The 20,243-nt window shown below is 39.0% G+C and overlaps 1 protein-coding gene across 5 annotated transcripts in view; it reads left to right on the top strand.

Moving 5' to 3' along the window:
- LOC110537414 (chromodomain-helicase-DNA-binding protein 4) overlaps positions 1 to 20,243 on the top strand; it is a 76,735-nt gene that overhangs the window by 24,652 nt on the left and 31,840 nt on the right. For all 5 annotated transcript variants that reach the window (XM_036941386.1, XM_036941374.1, XM_036941383.1 and 2 more), the window contains exons 13-18: positions 4,820 to 5,031; positions 7,197 to 7,328; positions 7,581 to 7,680; positions 7,794 to 7,985; positions 8,461 to 8,661; positions 8,791 to 8,928. In XM_036941386.1, coding sequence (XP_036797281.1) covers positions 4,820 to 5,031; positions 7,197 to 7,328; positions 7,581 to 7,680; positions 7,794 to 7,985; positions 8,461 to 8,661; positions 8,791 to 8,928 — 975 coding nt within the window. The remainder of the gene's footprint in view (positions 1 to 4,819; positions 5,032 to 7,196; positions 7,329 to 7,580; positions 7,681 to 7,793; positions 7,986 to 8,460; positions 8,662 to 8,790; positions 8,929 to 20,243) is intronic.

The following is a 20,243-nucleotide window of genomic DNA, read 5'->3' as shown; positions in this document are numbered from 1 at the left end:
GACATGCAAAACGACAACGGATTCAAAACTTCAAATTTTTCAATTTAAATTATTATACAAAATTCTTGCAACCAATAGAATGTTATATATATGGGGGATACAAAAAAACATGAACACCTTTAGCATCTCCAGACCTCCGCATTCAGTACCCGGATGTGAGGGTGACCGTGACCCCCAGCTTCTTCATAAAGGTTTCCAGACCCGCAAAGTGAACTGGGGACCACGGTCGGTAACAATGTCCTCTGGAAGACTGTAGTACCGGAAGACCTGCTGGAATAGTGACCTGGATAGTGGTAGGTAGTCCAGAGAGAGGGATAAAACGGGGGGATTTAGAGAATCTGTCAACAACAACCATAATAGTGGTAAAACCATCAGAAAGGGGAGATCAGTTACAATGTTTATGGACAGGTGTGACCTTGGCCGCTGAGGCATGGGAAGGGGAAGTAGTTTTCCTGCTGGAGCGTGCCAGGGAGATTTGGATTGGGTTCATGTTTAGCATGTGTTGACATATTGGGCGACGTCCTACGCGACGTACGGGGCTGTAGAGAGGTGTGTGGCCTCTACCTCTATAGGTTCAGGCTCTGCCCCAGGACAGCCAAAGGAGGGAGGCGAGTGGCGAGGTGGACACCTGTGCTCCCGAAGAAGGTTATCCAGACGGATGGCCATTGACACGAGAGCGTCCAAGGATATGTTGTCATCCTGACATGCCTACTGTGTCTGGATCTCCGTGCGCAGTCCACTGCGGAATAGAGTACGGAGCGCCAGCTCATTCCATCTACTGGAGGCTGCCACATTCTGAAAGGTGAGGGCGCACTCCGCAGTGGTCTGGGCACCCTGCTGGAATTGGAACAGTTGCTCACCTCCCTCTCTGCCCTCTGGAGGTTGGTCACAGAGCCATGAACCTCTCATAGTAACCCAGTTCCTCCTCCCATGCGGACCGTGGCAACCTTGGACCTCTCGATGATGGGGGCTCCCGTCTGATAGGGGAAGTAGAGGGAGCACTTGAGTAGGAAGCCACGGCATTTCGATGGAGTTCCGTCATACTTCTCCGGAAGGGATAGTCAGGCATCGCTGACCTGGGCGGACGGCTGGGTGGGCTGGGGGACTGGCTCACTGTGATGGCCCATGGTAGGAGGCCCTCTGATAGGGGTATGGAGAACCTCGCTGGTGGTGTCGAGGCGGTGGAGAACACGGAGGACTTCCCTCATGGTTGTACCCAGTTGTGCCAGTTGGTTGTGGTGTTGGTGGAGTAGATGACGCTGTTCATTGACCGTCTAGAAGAAGGTTTTTATCTTCTGCTGCTTCCATATTGTGAGGTGGTATTCTGTAACGTATATGCCGGGAGTCAGGAAACAGGTGTAGAAGGTGAGTTTAATAATTAAATCAAATGTTATTGGTCACATACACATGGCTAGCAGATGTTAATGTGTGTGTAGCGAAATGCTTGTGCTTCTAGTTCCGACAGTGCAGTAATATCTAACAAGTAATGTAACAATTCCCCAACTACCTAATACACACAAATCTAAAGAGATGGAATAAGAATATGTATCATGACACAAGGTGAGACCCAGATGCAGACACAGGAGGCAGATGGTTGGAGTCTTACAATATTTATTAATCCAATCAGGTAAAGCAAGAGGATGGTCGTGGACAGGCTAAAGGATCAAAACCAGTTCAGAGTCCAAAAGGTACTGAAGGGCAGGCAGAATCAAGGTCAGGGCAGGCAGAATCAAGGTGAGGGCAGGCAGGATGATCAGGCAGGTGGGAAAGTAGTCCAGAGTCAGGCAGGGGTCAAAACCGGGAGGACTATCAAAAAGAGAATAGCAAAAGGAGTACGGGAAAAACACACTATACCGACATTTCGCTTGTTTGATTGCCTTGCAGAGGGAACAACTACACTGTTTGTATTCGGCCATATTCTCAGTCCTCTTTCCATGGTTAAATGCGGTGGTTCACTCTTAAAGTTTTGCGCGAATGCCGCCATCCATCCACGGTTCTGGTTAGGGTAGGTTTTAATAGTCACAGTGGGTACAACATCTCCAATGCACTTCCTTATAAACTTACTCACAGAGTCAGTATATATATCGATGTTAATCTTTGAGTCTGCCCGGATCATTTCCCAGTCCGAGTGATCAAAATAATCTTGAAGCGTGGATTCCGATTGGTCAGACCAGTGTTGAATGGCTTTAGTTACGGGTACATCCTGTTTGAGTTTCTGCCTATAAGACGGTCGGAACAAGATGAAGTCGTGGTTGGATTTGCCCGAAGGGAGGGCGAGGAAGGGCCTTGTATGCATCGCGGAAGTTAGAGTAGCAGTGATCTAGTGTATTGCCCGCGCAAGTGCTCCAATCAATATGCTGATAGAATTTAGGTAGCCTTGTTCTCAAATTTGCTTTGTTAAAAACTCCAGATACAATAAATGCAGCCTCGGGATATATGGTTTCCAGTTTACATAGAGTCCAGTAAAGTTCCGGCGTGGTGTCTGCTTGAGGGGGTATATACACAGCTGTGATGATAACTGACGAGAATTCTCTTGGGAGATATTATGGCCGGCATTTGATTCTAAGGAATTCTAGGTTGGTGACCAGAAGGACATGAGTTCCTGTATGTTATTATGATTACACCATGAGTCGTTAATCATGAAGCATACACCCCCGCCCTTCTTCTTCCCAGAGAGGTGTATATCTCTGTCGGCGCGACGCATGAAGAAGCCCGGTGGCTGAACCAGCTCCAACAACGTATCCCGAGATAGCCATGTTTCCGTGAAACAGAGAATGATACAATCTCTGATGTCTCTCTGGAAGGCAACCATTGCTTTAATTTCGTCTACCTTGTTGTCAAGAGACTGGACATTGGCAAGTAGTATACTCGGAAGCAGTGGGTGGTGTGCACGCCTACGGAGCCTGACCAGGGGGCCGCTCTGTCTGCCTCTTCTGCGGCGACGTTGTTTTTGGTCGCCGTCTAGGTAATCCTAGATCCTGATCTACTGTCCTGGGTGGTGGTCCGAACAAAGGATCCACTTCGGGAAAGTCATATTCCTGGTCGTAATGATGGTAAGTTAGCGTCGCTCTTATATCTATAGTTCTTCCCAACTGTATGTAATAACACTTAAGATTTTCTGGGCTAACAATGTAAGAAATAATACATAAAAAACTAAATACTGCATAGTTTCCTAAGGACTCGAAATGAGGCAACCATCTCTGTCAGCGCCATCTTCATGAAACGATACAAAATAACAAACATGAGAAGCGTACTGAACATGAGAGAAAACAATACCACCTAATGACTGATGACAACTGAGGGCTAAATAAAGGGGGCGAAATCAAGGGGAAAATGATGGCCACGTGTGTGTAATGATGAGGAACAGGTGTGCGTAATATAGTAGCCAGTACCGGTGGTTAGTAGACCGGTGATGTCGCGCGCTGGAGGGAGGGAGCTGAAGTAGGTGTGACAATATGTTTATAAGTCCCGTGCCATTATTTTATTTTACATGATTTTATAGTAAGAAGGATATAATTGAAATTAGCTGAATAAAATAGAAAGGAGATTTTTCCCATTTATGAAGTGGCTATGTTGAGCGAAAAAGTGATCACTTGAAACAATAACTCTCAAATATGCTAGATTTGAGAGTTATTTGGCAACTTTAGTTGTGAGTGATACAAACCATAGAATGTCTCAGAAATCAGGCTGCTTTGGTTTTATAGCGGAACGTGCTTAATATGAGCAGCTGAGACAGAAATATAAGAGTGTTGGGTCAGTAACCGAAAGGTTGCTGGATCAAATCCTGGGCTGACAAGGTAAAAAATCTGTTGTTGGGCCCCTGAACAAGGCAGTTAACCCACTGTTCCCCAGTAGGCTGTCATTGTAAATAATAATTTGTTCTTAACTGACTTGCCTAGTTAAATAAAGGTTAAATTAAATATAGATTTAAAAAAATAAATAATAATAATGCAGTCCACACTCAAAGGTAATTACTCACATTTGTTAGGCTAGAGCCATGAGTACCAGACATCTTAAATCAGTTTTTTTTATGTTAGGCTTTGAAACAACATCCACAACAACCATGTTTTATACTGTTTCAACCTGCTGTTAAACTTGTTTCTTCAAATCATCACAGTGAGGTGAGTTTTAAAGGTATGAGGCCTTCTGTTTTGATGACAAGTGTTTGATGTGATTTCCCATTGCATTTGCTTTGATGTCAGAGTGGTTAGAGGGACAATAGAGCCCTGAGTACCAGACCATTAGGACCTAAATGAGGGACAATAGAGCCCTGAGTACCAGGCCATTAGGAACTGATGGAGAGACAATAGAGTCCTGAGTACCAGGCCGTTAGGACCTGATGGAGGGACAATAGAGCCCAGAGTACCAGGCCATTAGGACCTTATGGAGCAACAATAGAGCGCTGAGTACCAGGCCATTAGGAACTGATGGAGAGACAATAGAGCCCTGAGTATGAGGCCGTTAGGACCTGATGGAGGAACAATAGAGCCCTGAATACCCGGCCATTAGGACCTGATGGAGGGACAGAGTAGAGCCCAGAGTACCAGGCCATTAGGAACTGATGGAGGGACAATAGAGCCCTGAGTACCAGGCCATTAGGACCTGATGGTAGTTGGGTAGTAAGTTGGGTACTACCAAAGCATGTCCAGAGTGCATAAAAGGATTACATGGAATTTTACTGCCGTCATGACTGCTGGTGTGGCGGTAATACGGTCACTGCAACAGCCCTAGGCTCAATGTCTTCATCCTTATGTACTAAATAGAGAGTAGACTCATCTTTTTACCCTCTTCACTCTTTTCCCTCCCTCCCTCCCCCCAGTTGGAGCTGAACTGCCAGGTGATGTTCCGTAACTACCAGAGGAAGACAGACATGGACGAGCCCCCGCTGGTGGACTTCGGAGGGGAGGGGGACGATGACAAGAGCACTAAGAGGAAGAACAAGGACCCCCTGTATGTTCACATGGAGGAGGAGTTCTACCGTTACGGAGTCAAGATGGAGTGGCTCATGATCCACCGCATCCTCAACCACAGGTAGCGCACACACAGGCACCTGGGATACACACGCTAACACACACACACCTGGGATACACACGCTAACACACACACACACCTGGGATACACACGCTAACACACACACACCTGGGATACACACGCTAACACACACACACACCTGGGATACACACACACACACACCAGAGTAACACACGCTAACACACACACCTGGGATACACACGCTAACACACACACCTGGGATACACACAATAACACACACACACACCTGGGATACACACGCTAACACACACACACCTGGGATACACACGCTAACACACACACACCTGGGATACACACAATAACACACACACACACCTGGGATACACACGCTAACACACACACACCTGGGATACACACGCTAACACACACACACCTGGGATACACACGCTAACACACACACCTGGGGTACACACGCTAACACACACACAACTGGGGTACACACGCTAATACACACACACCTGGGGTACACATGCTAACACACACACACCTGGGGTACACATGCTAACACGCTAACACACACACACCTGGGATACACACTCTAACACACACACACCTGGGATACACACAATAACACACACACACACCTGGGATACACACGCTAACACACACACACACCTGGGATACACACGCTAACACACACACACCTGGGATACACACAATAACACACACACACACCTGGGATACACACGCTAACACACACACAAGCCTGGGATACACACGCTAACACACACACACCTGGGATACACACGCTAACACACACACCTGGGGTACACACGCTAACACACACAACTGGGGTACACACGCTAATACACACACACCTGGGGTACACATGCTAACACACACACACCTGGGGTACACATGCTAACACACACACACCTGGGATACACACGCTAACACACACACACCTGGGATACACACACTAACACACACAAACACCTGGGATACACACGCTAACACACACACACCTGGGATGCACACGCTAACACACACACACACCTGGGATACACACGCTAGCACACACACACACCTGGGATACACACGCTAGCACACACACCTGGGGTACACACGCTAACACAAACACACACCTGAGATACACACGCTAACACACACACACCTGGGATACACACGCTAACACACACACACACCTGGGATACACACGCTAACACACACACACCTGGGATACACACGCTAACACACACACACCTGGGATACACACGCTAACACACACACACACCTGGGATTCACACGCTAACACCCACACCTGGGATACACACGCTAACACACACACACCTGGGATTCACACGCTAACACACACACCTGGGATACACACGCTAGCACACACACCTGGGATACACACGCTAACACACACACACCTGGGATTCACACGCTAACACAACACAGCATAAGGTAACATACTACCTCCTAGAGGTAAACGCACACCTTCTTAGGCGAGGTGCTGGCTAGTTGGAGTAGAAAACTTGAAAATAAAAGAGAGCCGCACACTCTAGGAGCTCAGATGCAAAAATGTAATACCAACGTTTCGACAGCCAAGCTGTCTTCATCAGGGTATAATCACAAACACTGCGGGATGACTTGTTTATATAGTGTCAAAAGACACAGGTGTCTGTAATCATGGCCAAGAGTGGCCTAATATCATTGGTTAATTATCAAATATTAAAATGGCATACAAAGAACAGCATACAAACAACAAATGGATAGCATACGCTCATAAATTAATTTGTCTACACAAGCTTACAAACAATTACAATGACAAAGTCACAATAATCACAAGAATGGCTTCAGATCAAAGTCGAAGTTGAGACCGAAGGGAGCAAGGGTCTTTAAGTGAAAGATCCAGGCAGCCTCTCGTTTTAACAATAAATTATCAAGGTCACCCCCTCCCCCAGGGAGGGTGACATGTTCGATGCCAATATAACGCAGAGACGAAATTGAGTGGTCTAACGCAGAGACGAAAACATACTACCTCCTAACACAGGCATGTCATACTCAGTTCTGTAAAGGAAAAGGCTGTTTATTTGTTGTAGAAATGGCAATAGTTTGTTTAACACCTCTGTATCCTATTAGTATCAATACAGATGTAAACCATAATATCATCATTCTCCTTCCCCTCCTCCTCTCTCCAGTGTGGATAAGAGGAACAACGTGCACTACCTGATCAAGTGGAGGGATCTGGCCTACGACCAGGCCTCCTGGGAGAGTGAGGAGATGGACATCCCAGAGTATGACCAATACAAGCAGACCTACTGGAACCACAGGTACACAGAAACACGCACGCACACACTCAACAATACATGCACAAAAAACTCAGATAACTATAGTAACCTATAGCAACCTATAGTAACCTATAGCAACATATAGTAAGTAACCTGAAGCAATAATCTAATCCTCTTCACGTCTTCCATCTTTCTCTACCTACCCCCTCTTCCATCTCTCTCTCTCTCTCTCTCTATCTATCTCTAACTCTCTCTCTCTCTCTCTCTCTCTCTCTCTCTCTCTCTCTCTCTCAGAGAGTTGATGTTGGGAGATGAGGGCAGGCCTGGTAAGAAGCTGAAGAAGATAGCTAAAGTGAAGAAGAGTGAGAAACCCCCTGCTAACCCTGTGGTGGATGTAAGTACGGGTACTTCCTTGTTCCTTTTCATGCGAATCTTCCAAATCTTCCATTCACATTGATTCATGATTCTGCTCTGTAATGTAAATGAAGATTTCCACTTCCCCTCCAGCCCACCATCAAGTTTGACCATCAGCCAGACTACCTGGACACTACAGGGGGAACGCTGCACCCCTACCAGCTGGAGGGTCTCAACTGGCTGCGTTTCTCCTGGGCTCAGGCCACTGACACTATACTGGCTGATGAGATGGGTCTAGGCAAGACTGTCCAGACCGCTGTCTTCCTCTACTCACTCTACAAAGAGGTGTGTTGGTAGGGTCTGTATTGGGGTCTGTGTGCTGGATAGGCAAAATAATGTGGTCATCTGATTCCACAGCGATGTGTTTCAGAGTGTGTGTGTGAGAGAGAGAGCGATATCCTGTGTGTATGTAAGTTTGTGTCTCTCGTCCAGTCTGCCTTCCCTTGTCAATAATTTCAGTGGGGGTACTGCCAAACCCTGGGCAAACAATAAAACCGCCCATTAAAGGGATCTAGTCCAAAAAGAGGGACTCTGTCCTAAAGGCAGGCTGGGACAAATACAAGCAAAGTCCACCTAGTCTTATCAGAAGGCTAGGTTGAGTTATTACCCTACTGCTAAATACCTAGCGACGTGAATGATCAGTCCAATGTTAGGGGATAAGGGCAGAGCATCTAAATCAGACTTAGACACTTCTCTTTTCTGATTCACCTGAAGTGTTTTACTCACTCACCTATTAACCCCTGACCTTCCACCTCTCCAGGGTCATTCAAAGGGCCCGTTCCTGGTGAGCGCCCCCCTGTCCACCATCATTAACTGGGAGAGAGAGTTTGAGTTGTGGGCCCCGGACATGTACGTGGTGACCTACGTAGGAGACAAGGACAGCAGAGCCGTCATCAGAGAAAACGAGTTCTCCTTCGAGGGCAATGCCATCCGGGGGGGCAAGAAGGCCTCTAAGATGAGGGTGAGAGACGAGTGGGATGGGAGGATGGGGAGACTGATAAGGTGCTGTCATGGTTGTTATTGTTGTTCATTAAATATTTGTTTTGTATCTAATCCTTTGCCCCCTCCCTCTCGCTCTGTCCCCCTGCAGAAAGACTCATCGGTGAAGTTCCATGTCCTGCTGACGTCCTATGAGCTGATCACTATAGACCAGGCTGTGCTGGGCTCCATAGACTGGGCCTGTCTGGTGGTGGATGAGGCACACAGGCTGAAGAACAACCAGTCAAAGGTCAGACACACACCAGTACAATAACCATTATAGTCATAACCAGTATCATAACCATTATAGTCATAACCAGTACCATAACCATTATAGTCATAACCAGTACCATAACCATTATAGTCATAACCAGTACCATAACCATTATAGTCATAACCAGTACCATAACCATTATAGTCATAACCAGTACCAAAACCATTATAGTCATAACCAGTACCATAACCATTATAGTCATAACCAGTACCATAACCATTATAGTCATAACCAGTACCATAACCATTATAGTGATAACCAGTACCATAACCATTATAGTCATAACCAGTACCATAACCATTATAGTGAAAACCAGTACCATAACCATTATAGTCATAACCAGTATCATAACCATTATAGTCATAACCAGTACCATAACCATTATAGTCATAACCAGTATCATAACCATTATAGTCATAACCAGTACCATAACCATTATAGTCATAACCAGTACCATAACCATTATAGTCATAACCAGTACCATAACCATTATAGTCATAACCAGTACCATAACCATTATAGTCATAACCAGTACCATAACCATTATAGTCATAACCAGTATCATAACCATTATAGTCATAACCAGTACCATAACCATTATAGTCATAACCAGTACCATAACCATTATAGTGATAACCAGTACCATAACCATTATAGTCATAACCAGTACAATAACCATTATAGTCATAACCAGTATCATAACCATTATAGTCATAACCAGTACCATAACCATTATAGTCATAACCAGTACCATAACCATTATAGTCATAACCAGTACCATAACCATTATAGTCATAACCAGTACCATAACCATTATTGTCATAACCAGTACCATAACCATTATAGTCATAACCAGTACCATAACCATTATAGTGATAACCAGTATCATAACCATTATAGTCATAACCAGTACAATAACCATTATAGTCATAACCAGTATCATAACCATTATAGTCATAACCAGTACCATAACCATTATAGTCATAACCAGTACCATAACCATTATAGTCATAACCAGTACCATAACCATTATAGTCATAACCAGTACCATAACCAGTATCATAACCATTATAGTCATAACCAGTACCATAACCATTATATTCATAACCAGTACCATAACCATTATAGTCATAACCAGTATCATAACCATTATAGTCATAACCAGCATCATAACCATTATAGTAATAACCAGTACCATAACCATTATAGTTATAACCAGTACCATAACCATTATAGTCATAGTCATAACCAGTACCATAACCATTATAGTCATAACCAGTACCATAACCATTATATTCATAACCAGTACCATAACAACTATAGCCATAACCAGTACCATAACCATTATAGTCATAACCAGTACCACAACCATTATATTCAATAACCAGTACCATAACCATTAGAGACATAACCAGTACCATAACCATCATAGCCATAACCAGTACCATAACCATTATAGTCATAACCAGCACCATAACCATTATATTCAATAACCAGTACCATAACCATTATAGTCATAACCAGTACCATAACCATTATAGTGATAACCAGTACCATAACCATTATAGTCATAACCAGTACCATAACCATTATAGTCATAACCAGTACCATAACCATTATTGTCATAACCAGTACCATAACCATTATAGTCATAACCAGTACCATAACCATTATAGTGATAACCAGTATCATAACCATTATAGTCATAACCAGTACAATAACCATTATAGTCATAACCAGTATCATAACCATTATAGTCATAACCAGTACCATAACCATTATAGTCATAACCAGTACCATAACCATTATAGTCATAACCAGTACCATAACCATTATAGTCATAACCAGTACCATAACCATTATTGTCATAACCAGTACCATAACCATTATAGTCATAACCAGTACCATAACCATTATAGTGATAACCAGTATCATAACCATTATAGTCATAACCAGTACAATAACCATTATAGTCATAACCAGTATCATAACCATTATAGTCATAACCAGTACCATAACCATTATAGTCATAACCAGTACCATAACCATTATAGTCATAACCAGTACCATAACCATTATAGTCATAACCAGTACCATAACCATTATAGTCATAACCAGTACCATAACCATTATAGTCATAACCAGTACCATAACCAGTACCATAACCATTATAGTTATAACCAGTACCATAACCATTATAGTCATAGTCATAACCAGTACCATAACCATTATAGTCATAACCAGTACCATAACCATTATATTCATAACCAGTACCATAACAACTATAGCCATAACCAGTACCATAACCATTATAGTCATAACCAGTACCACAACCATTATATTCAATAACCAGTACCATAACCATTAGAGACATAACCAGTACCATAACCATCATAGCCATAACCAGTACCATAACCATTATAGTCATAACCAGCACCATAACCATTATATTCAATAACCAGTACCATAACCATTATAGTCATAACTAGTACCATAACCATTATAGTGATAACCAGTACCATAACCATTATAGTCATAACCAGTACCATAACCATTATAGTCATAACCAGTACCATAACCGTTATAGTCATAACCAGTACCATAACCATTATAGTCATAACCAGTACCATAACCATTATAGTGATAACCAGTACCATAACCATTATAGTCATAACCAGTACCATAACCATTATAGTCATAACCAGTACCATAACCATTATAGTGATAACCAGTACCATAACCATTATAGTCATAACCAGTACCATAACCATTATAGTCATAACCAGTACCATAACCATTATAGTCATAACCAGTACCATAACCATTATAGTCATAACCAGTACCATAACCATTATAGTCATAACCAGTACCATAACCATTATAGTCATAACCAGTACCATAACCATTATAGTCATAACCAGTACCATAACCATTATAGTCATAACCAGTACCATAACCATTATAGTCATAACCAGTACCATAACCATTATAGTGATAACCAGTACCATAACCATTATAGTCATAACCAGTACCATAACCATTATAGTCATAACCAGTACCATAACCATTATAGTCATAACCAGTACCATAACCATTATAGTCATAACCAGTACCATAACCATTATAGTCATAACCAGTACCATAACCATTATAGTCATAACCAGTACCATAACCATTATAGTCATAACCAGTACCATAACCATTATAGTCATAACCAGTACCATAACCATTATAGTCATAACCAGTACCATAACCATTTTAGTCATAACCAGTACCATAACCATTATTGTCTTAACCAGTACCATAACCATTATAGTGATAACCAGTACCATAACCATTATAGTCATAACCAGTACCATAACCATTATAGTCATAACCAGTACCATAACCATTATAGTTATAACCAGTACCATAACCATTATAGTCATAGTCATAACCAGTACCATAACCATTATAGTCATAACCAGTACCATAACCATTATATTCATAACCAGTACCATAACAACTATAGCCATAACCAGTACCATAACCATTATAGTCATAACCAGTACCACAACCATTATATTCAATAACCAGTACCATAACCATTAGAGACATAACCAGTACCATAACCATTATAGTGATAACCAGTACCATAACCATTATAGTCATAACCAGTACAATAACCATTATAGTCATAACCAGTATCATAACCATTATAGTCATAACCAGTACCATAACCATTATAGTCATAACCAGTACCATAACCATTATAGTCATAACCAGTACCATAACCATTATAGTCATAACCAGTACCATAACCATTATTGTCATAACCAGTACCATAACCATTATAGTCATAACCAGTACCATAACCATTATAGTGATAACCAGTATCATAACCATTATAGTCATAACCAGTACCATAACCATTATAGTCATAACCAGTACCATAACCATTATAGTGATAACCAGTACCATAACCATTATAGTCATAACCAGTACCATAACCATTATAGTCATAACCAGTACCATAACCATTATAGTCATAACCAGTACCATAACCATTATAGTCATAACCAGTACCATAACCATTATAGTCATAACCAGTACCATAACCATTATAGTCATAACCAGTACCATAACCATTATAGTCATAACCAGTACCATAACCATTATAGTCATAACCAGTACCATAACCATTATAGTCATAACCAGTACCATAACCATTATAGTCATAACCAGTACCATAACCATTATAGTGATAACCAGTACCATAACCATTATAGTCATAACCAGTACCATAACCATTATAGTCATAACCAGTACCATAACCATTATAGTCATAACCAGTACCATAACCATTATAGTCATAACCAGTACCATAACCATTATAGTGATAACCAGTACCATAACCATTATAGTGATAACCAGTACCATAACCATTATAGTCATAACCAGTACCATAACCATTATAGTCATAACCAGTACCATAACCATTATAGTCATAACCAGTACCATAACCATTATAGTCATAACCAGTACCATAACCATTATAGTCATAACCAGTACCATAACCATTATAGTGATAACCAGTATCATAACCATTATAGTCATAACCAGTACAATAACCATTATAGTCATAACCAGTATCATAACCATTATAGTCATAACCAGTACCATAACCATTATAGTCATAACCAGTACCATAACCATTATAGTCATAACCAGTACCATAACCATTATAGTCATAACCAGTACCATAACCATTATAGTCATAACCAGTACCATAACCATTATAGTGATAACCAGTACCATAACCATTATAGTCATAACCAGTACCATAACCATTATAATCATAACCAGTACCATAACCATTATAGTCATAACCAGTACCATAACCATTATAGTCATAACCAGTACCATAACCATTATAGTCATAACCAGTACCATAACCCTTATAGTCATAACCAGTACCATAACCATTATAGTCAGAACCAGTACCATAACCATTAGAGACATAACCAGTACCATAACCATTATATTCATAACCAGTACCATAACCATTATATTCAATAACCAGTACCATGACCATTATAGTCATAACCAGTACCATGACCATTATAGTCATAACCAGTACCATAACCATTATAGTCATAACCAGTACCATAAGCATTATATTAATTAACCATTACCATAACCATTATAGTCATAACCAGTACCATAACCATTATAGTCATAACCAGTACCATAATCATTATATTCATAACCAGTACCATGACCATTATAGACATAACCAGTACCATAACCATTATAGACATAACCATTATATTCAATAACCAGTACCATAACCATTTTAGTCATAACCAGTACCATAACCATTATTGTCTTAACTAGTACCATAACCAGTACCATAACCATTATTGTCTTAACTAGTACCATAACCATTATTGTCTTAACTAGTACCATAACCATTATAGTCATAACCAGTACCATAACCATTATATACATAACCAGTACCATAACCATTATAGTGATAACCAGTACCATAACCATTATATTCATAACCAGTACCATAACCATTAGAGACATAACCAGTACCATAACCATTATATTCATAACCAGTATCATAACCATTATAGTCATAACCAGTACCATAACCATTATAGACATAACCAGTACCATGACCATTATAGACATAACCAGTACCATAACCATTATAGTCATAACCAGTACCATAACCATTATAGACATAACCAGTACCATAACCATTATAGTCATAACCAGTATCATAACCATTATAGTCATAACCAGTACCATAACCATTATAGACATAACCAGTACCATAACCATTATAGTCATAACCAGTACCATAACCATTATAGTCATAACCAGTACCATAACCATTATAGTCATAACCAGTACCATAACCATTAGAGACATAACCAGTACCATAACCACTATAGACATAACCAGTACCATAACCATTAGAGACATAACCAGTACCATAACCATTATATTCATAACCAGTACCATAACCATTATAGACATAACCATTATATTCAATAACCAGTACCATAACAATTTAGTCATAACCAGTACCATAACCATTATTGTCTTAACTAGTACCATAACCAGTACCATAACCATTATTGTCTTAACTAGTACCATAACCATTATTGTCTTAACTAGTACCATAACCATTATAGTCATAACCAGTACCATAACCATTATAGACATAACCAGTACCATAACCATTATAGTGATAACCAGTACCATAACCATTATATTCATAACCAGTACCATAACCATTAGAGACATAACCAGTACCATAACCATTATATTCATAACCAGTATCATAACCATTATAGTCATAACCAGTACCATAACCATTATAGACATAACCAGTACCATAACCATTATAGACATAACCAGTACCATGACCATTATAGACATAACCAGTACCATAACCATTATAGACATAACCAGTACCATAACCAGTATCATAACCATTATAGTCATAACCAGTACCATAACCATTATAGTCATAACCAGTACCATAACCATTATAGTCATAACCAGTACCATAACCATTATAGTCATAACCAGTACCATAACCATTATAGTCATAACCAGTACCATAACCATTAGAGACATAACCAGTACCATAACCATTATATTCATAACCAGTACCATAACCATTATATTCAATAACCAGTACCATGACCATTATAGTCATAACCAGTACCATGACCATTATAGTCATAACCAGTACCATAACCATTATAGTCATAACCAGTACCATAAGCATTGTATTCATTAACCATTACCATAACCATTATAGTCATAACCAGTACCATAACCATTATAGTCATAACCAGTACCATAATCATTATATTCATAACCAGTACCATGACCATTATAGACATAACCAGTACCATGACCATTATAGTCATAACCAGTACCATAACCATTATAGTCATAACCAGTACCATAAGCATTATATTCATTAACCATTACCATAACCATTATATTCAATAACCAGTACCATAACCATTTTAGTCATAACCAGTACCATAACCATTATTGTCTTAACTAGTACCATAACCAGTACCATAACCATTATTGTCTTAACTAGTACCATAACCATTATTGTCTTAACTAGTACCATAACCATTATAGTCATAACCAGTACCATAACCATTATATACATAACCAGTACCATAACCATTATAGTGATAACCAGTACCATAACCATTATATTCATAACCAGTACCATAACCATTATAGTCAATAAACAGTACCATAACCATTATAGTCATAACCAGTACCATGACCTTTATATTCAATAACCAGTACCATAACCATTAATGTCATAACCAGTACCATAACCATTATAGTCAATAACCAGTACCATAACCATTATATTCAATAACCAGTACCATGACCATTATAGTCATAACCAGTACCATAACCATTATAGTCAATAACCAGTACCTTAACCATTATAGTCATAACCAGTACCATGACCATTATAGTCAATAACCAGTACCATAACCAGTACCATAACCATTATAGTCAATAACCAGTACCATAACCAGTACCATAACCATTATAGTCAATAACCAGTACCATGACCATTATATTCAATAACCAGTACCATAACCAGTACCATAACCATTATAGTCAATAACCAGTACCATAACCATTATATTCAATAACCAGTACCTTAACCATTATAGTCATAACCAGTACCATGACCATTATAGTCATAACCAGTACCATGACCATTATAGTCATAACCAGTACCATAACCATTATATTCAATAAACAGTACCATAACCAGTACCATGACCATTATAGTAATAACCAGTACCATAACCATTATAGTCATAATCAGTACCATAACCATTATATTCAATAACCAGTACCATAACCATTATAGACATAACCAGTACCATGACCATTATAGTCATAATCAGTACCATAACCATTATATTCAATAACCAGTACCATAACCATTATAGTCAATAACCAGTACCATGACCATTATAGTCATAACCAGTACCATAACCATTATATTCAATAACCAGTACCATAACCATTATAGTCAATAACCAGTACCATAACCATTATAGTCAATAACCAGTACCATAACCATTATATTCAATAACCAGTACCATGACCATTATAGTCAATAACCAGTACCGTAACCATTATATTCAATAACCAGTACCATAACCATTACATTCAATAACCAGTACCATAACCATTATATTCATAACCAGTACCATGACCATTATATTCAATAACCAGTACCATAACCATTATATTCAATAACCAGTACCATAACCATTACATTCAATAACCAGTACCATAACCATTATATTCAATAACCAGTACCATAACCACCATAGTCATAACCAGTACCATGACCATTATATTCAATAACCAGTACCATAACCATTATATTCAATAACCAGTACCATGACCATTATATTCAATAACCAGTACCATGACCATTATAGTCATAACCAGTACCATAACCATTATAGTCAATAACCAGTATCATAACCATTCTAGTCAATAACCAGTACCATGACCATTATATTCAATAACCACTACCATAACCATTATAGTCATAACCAGTACCATGACCATTATATTCAATAACCAGTACCATAACCATTATAGTCATAACCAGTACCATAACCATTATATTCAATAAGCAGTACCATAACCATTATAGTCAATAACCAGTACCATAACCATTATATTCAATAACCAGTACCATAACCATTATAGTCAATAACCAGTACCATAACCATTGTAGTCATAACCAGTACCATAACCATTATAGTCATAACCAGTACCATAACCATTATAGTCATAACCAGTACCATAACCATTATATTCATAACCAGTACCATAACCATTATATTCAATAACCAGTACCATAACCATTACATTCAATAACCAGTACCATGACCATTATAGTCATAACCAGTACCATAACCATTACAGTCAATAAACAGTACCATAACCATTATAGTCATAACCAGTACCATGACCATTATATTCAATAACCAGTACCATAACCATTATAGTCATAACCAGTACCATAACCATTATAGTCAATAACCAGTACCATAACCATTATATTCAATAACCAGTACCATGACCATTATAATCATAACCAGTACCATAACCATTATAGTCAATAACCAGTACCTTAACCATTATAGTCATAACCAGTACCATGACCATTATAGTCAATAACCAGTACCATAACCAGTACCATAACCATTATAGTCAATAACCAGTACCATAACCATTATATTTAATAACCAGTACCTTAACCATTATAGTCATAACCAGTACCATGACCATTATAGTCATAACCAGTACCATGACCATTATAGTCATAACCAGTACCATAACCATTATATTCAATAAACAGTACCATAACCAGTACCATGACCATTATAGTAATAACCAGTACCATAACCATTATAGTCATAACCAGTACCATAACCATTATATTCAATAACCAGTACCATAACCATTATAGACATAACCAGTACCATGACCATTATAGTCATAACCAGTACCATAACCATTATATTCAATAACCAGTACCATAACCATTATAGTCAATAACCAGTACCATAACCATTATAGTCAATAACCAGTACCATAACCATTATATTCAATAACCAGTACCATGACCATTATAGTCAATAACCAGTACCATAACCATTATAGTCAATAACCAGTACCATGACCATTATATTCAATAACCAGTACCATAACCATTATAGTCAATAACCAGTACCATGACCATTATAGTCAATAACCAGTACCATAACCAGTACCATGACCATTATAGTCAATAACCAGTACCATAACCATTATATTCAATAACCAGTACCATAACCATTATAGTCATAACCAGTACCATGACCATTATAGTCATAACCAGTACCATGACCATTATATTCAATAACCAGTACCATGACCATTATAGTCATAACCAGTACCATAACCATTATATTCATAACCAGTACCATAACCATTATAGTCATAACCAGTACCATAACCATTATAGTCATAACCAGTACCATAACCATTATATTCAATAACCATAACCATTATAGTCATAACCAGTACCATAACCATTATAGTCATAACCAGTACCATAACCATTATATTCAATAACCAGTACCATAACCATTATATTCAATAACCAGTACCATAACCAGTATCATAACCATTATAGTCAATAACCAGTACCATGACCATTATAGTCATAACCAGTACCATAACCATTATATTCATAACCAGTACTATGACCATTATATTCAATAACCAGTACCATAACCATTATAGTCATAACCAGTACCATAACCATTATATTCAATAAGCAGTACCATAACCATTATAGTCAATAACCAGTACCATAACCATTATATTCAATAACCAGTACCATAACCATTATAGTCAATAACCAGTACCATAACCATTATAGTCATAACCAGTACCATAACCATTATAGTCATATCCAGTACCATAACCATTATAGTCATAACCAGTACCATAACCATTATATTCATAACCAGTACCATAACCATTATATTCAATAACCAGTACCATAACCATTACATTCAATAACCAGTACCATGACCATTATAGTCATAACCAGTACCATAACCATTATAGTCAATAAACAGTACCATAACCATTATAGTCATAACCAGTACCATGACCATTATATTCAATAACCAGTACCATAACCATTATAGTCATAACCAGTACCATAACCATTATAGTCAATAAACAGTACCATAACCATTATAGTCATAACCAGTACCATGACCATTATATTCAATAACCAGTACCATAACCATTATAGTCATAACCAGTACCATAACCATTATAGTCAATAACCAGTACCATAACCATTATATTCAATAACCAGTACCATGACCATTATAGTCATAATCAGTACCATAACCATTATAGTCAATAACCAGTACCTTAACCATTATAGTCATAACCAGTACCATGACCATTATAGTCAATAACCAGTACCATAACCAGTACCATAACCATTATAGTCAATAACCAGTACCATAACCAGTACCATAACCATTATAGTCAATAACCAGTACCATGACCATTATATTCAATAACCAGTACCATAACCAGTACCATAACCATTATAGTCAATAACCAGTACCATAACCATTATATTCAATAACCAGTACCTTAACCATTATAGTCATAACCAGTACCATGACCATTATAGTCAT

The sequence above is a fragment of the Oncorhynchus mykiss genome, chromosome 2 (genome assembly GCF_013265735.2).
Source record: "Oncorhynchus mykiss isolate Arlee chromosome 2, USDA_OmykA_1.1, whole genome shotgun sequence".
Taxonomy (NCBI): domain Eukaryota; kingdom Metazoa; phylum Chordata; class Actinopteri; order Salmoniformes; family Salmonidae; genus Oncorhynchus; species Oncorhynchus mykiss.
This window is presented reverse-complemented; position numbering and strand designations above follow the sequence as displayed.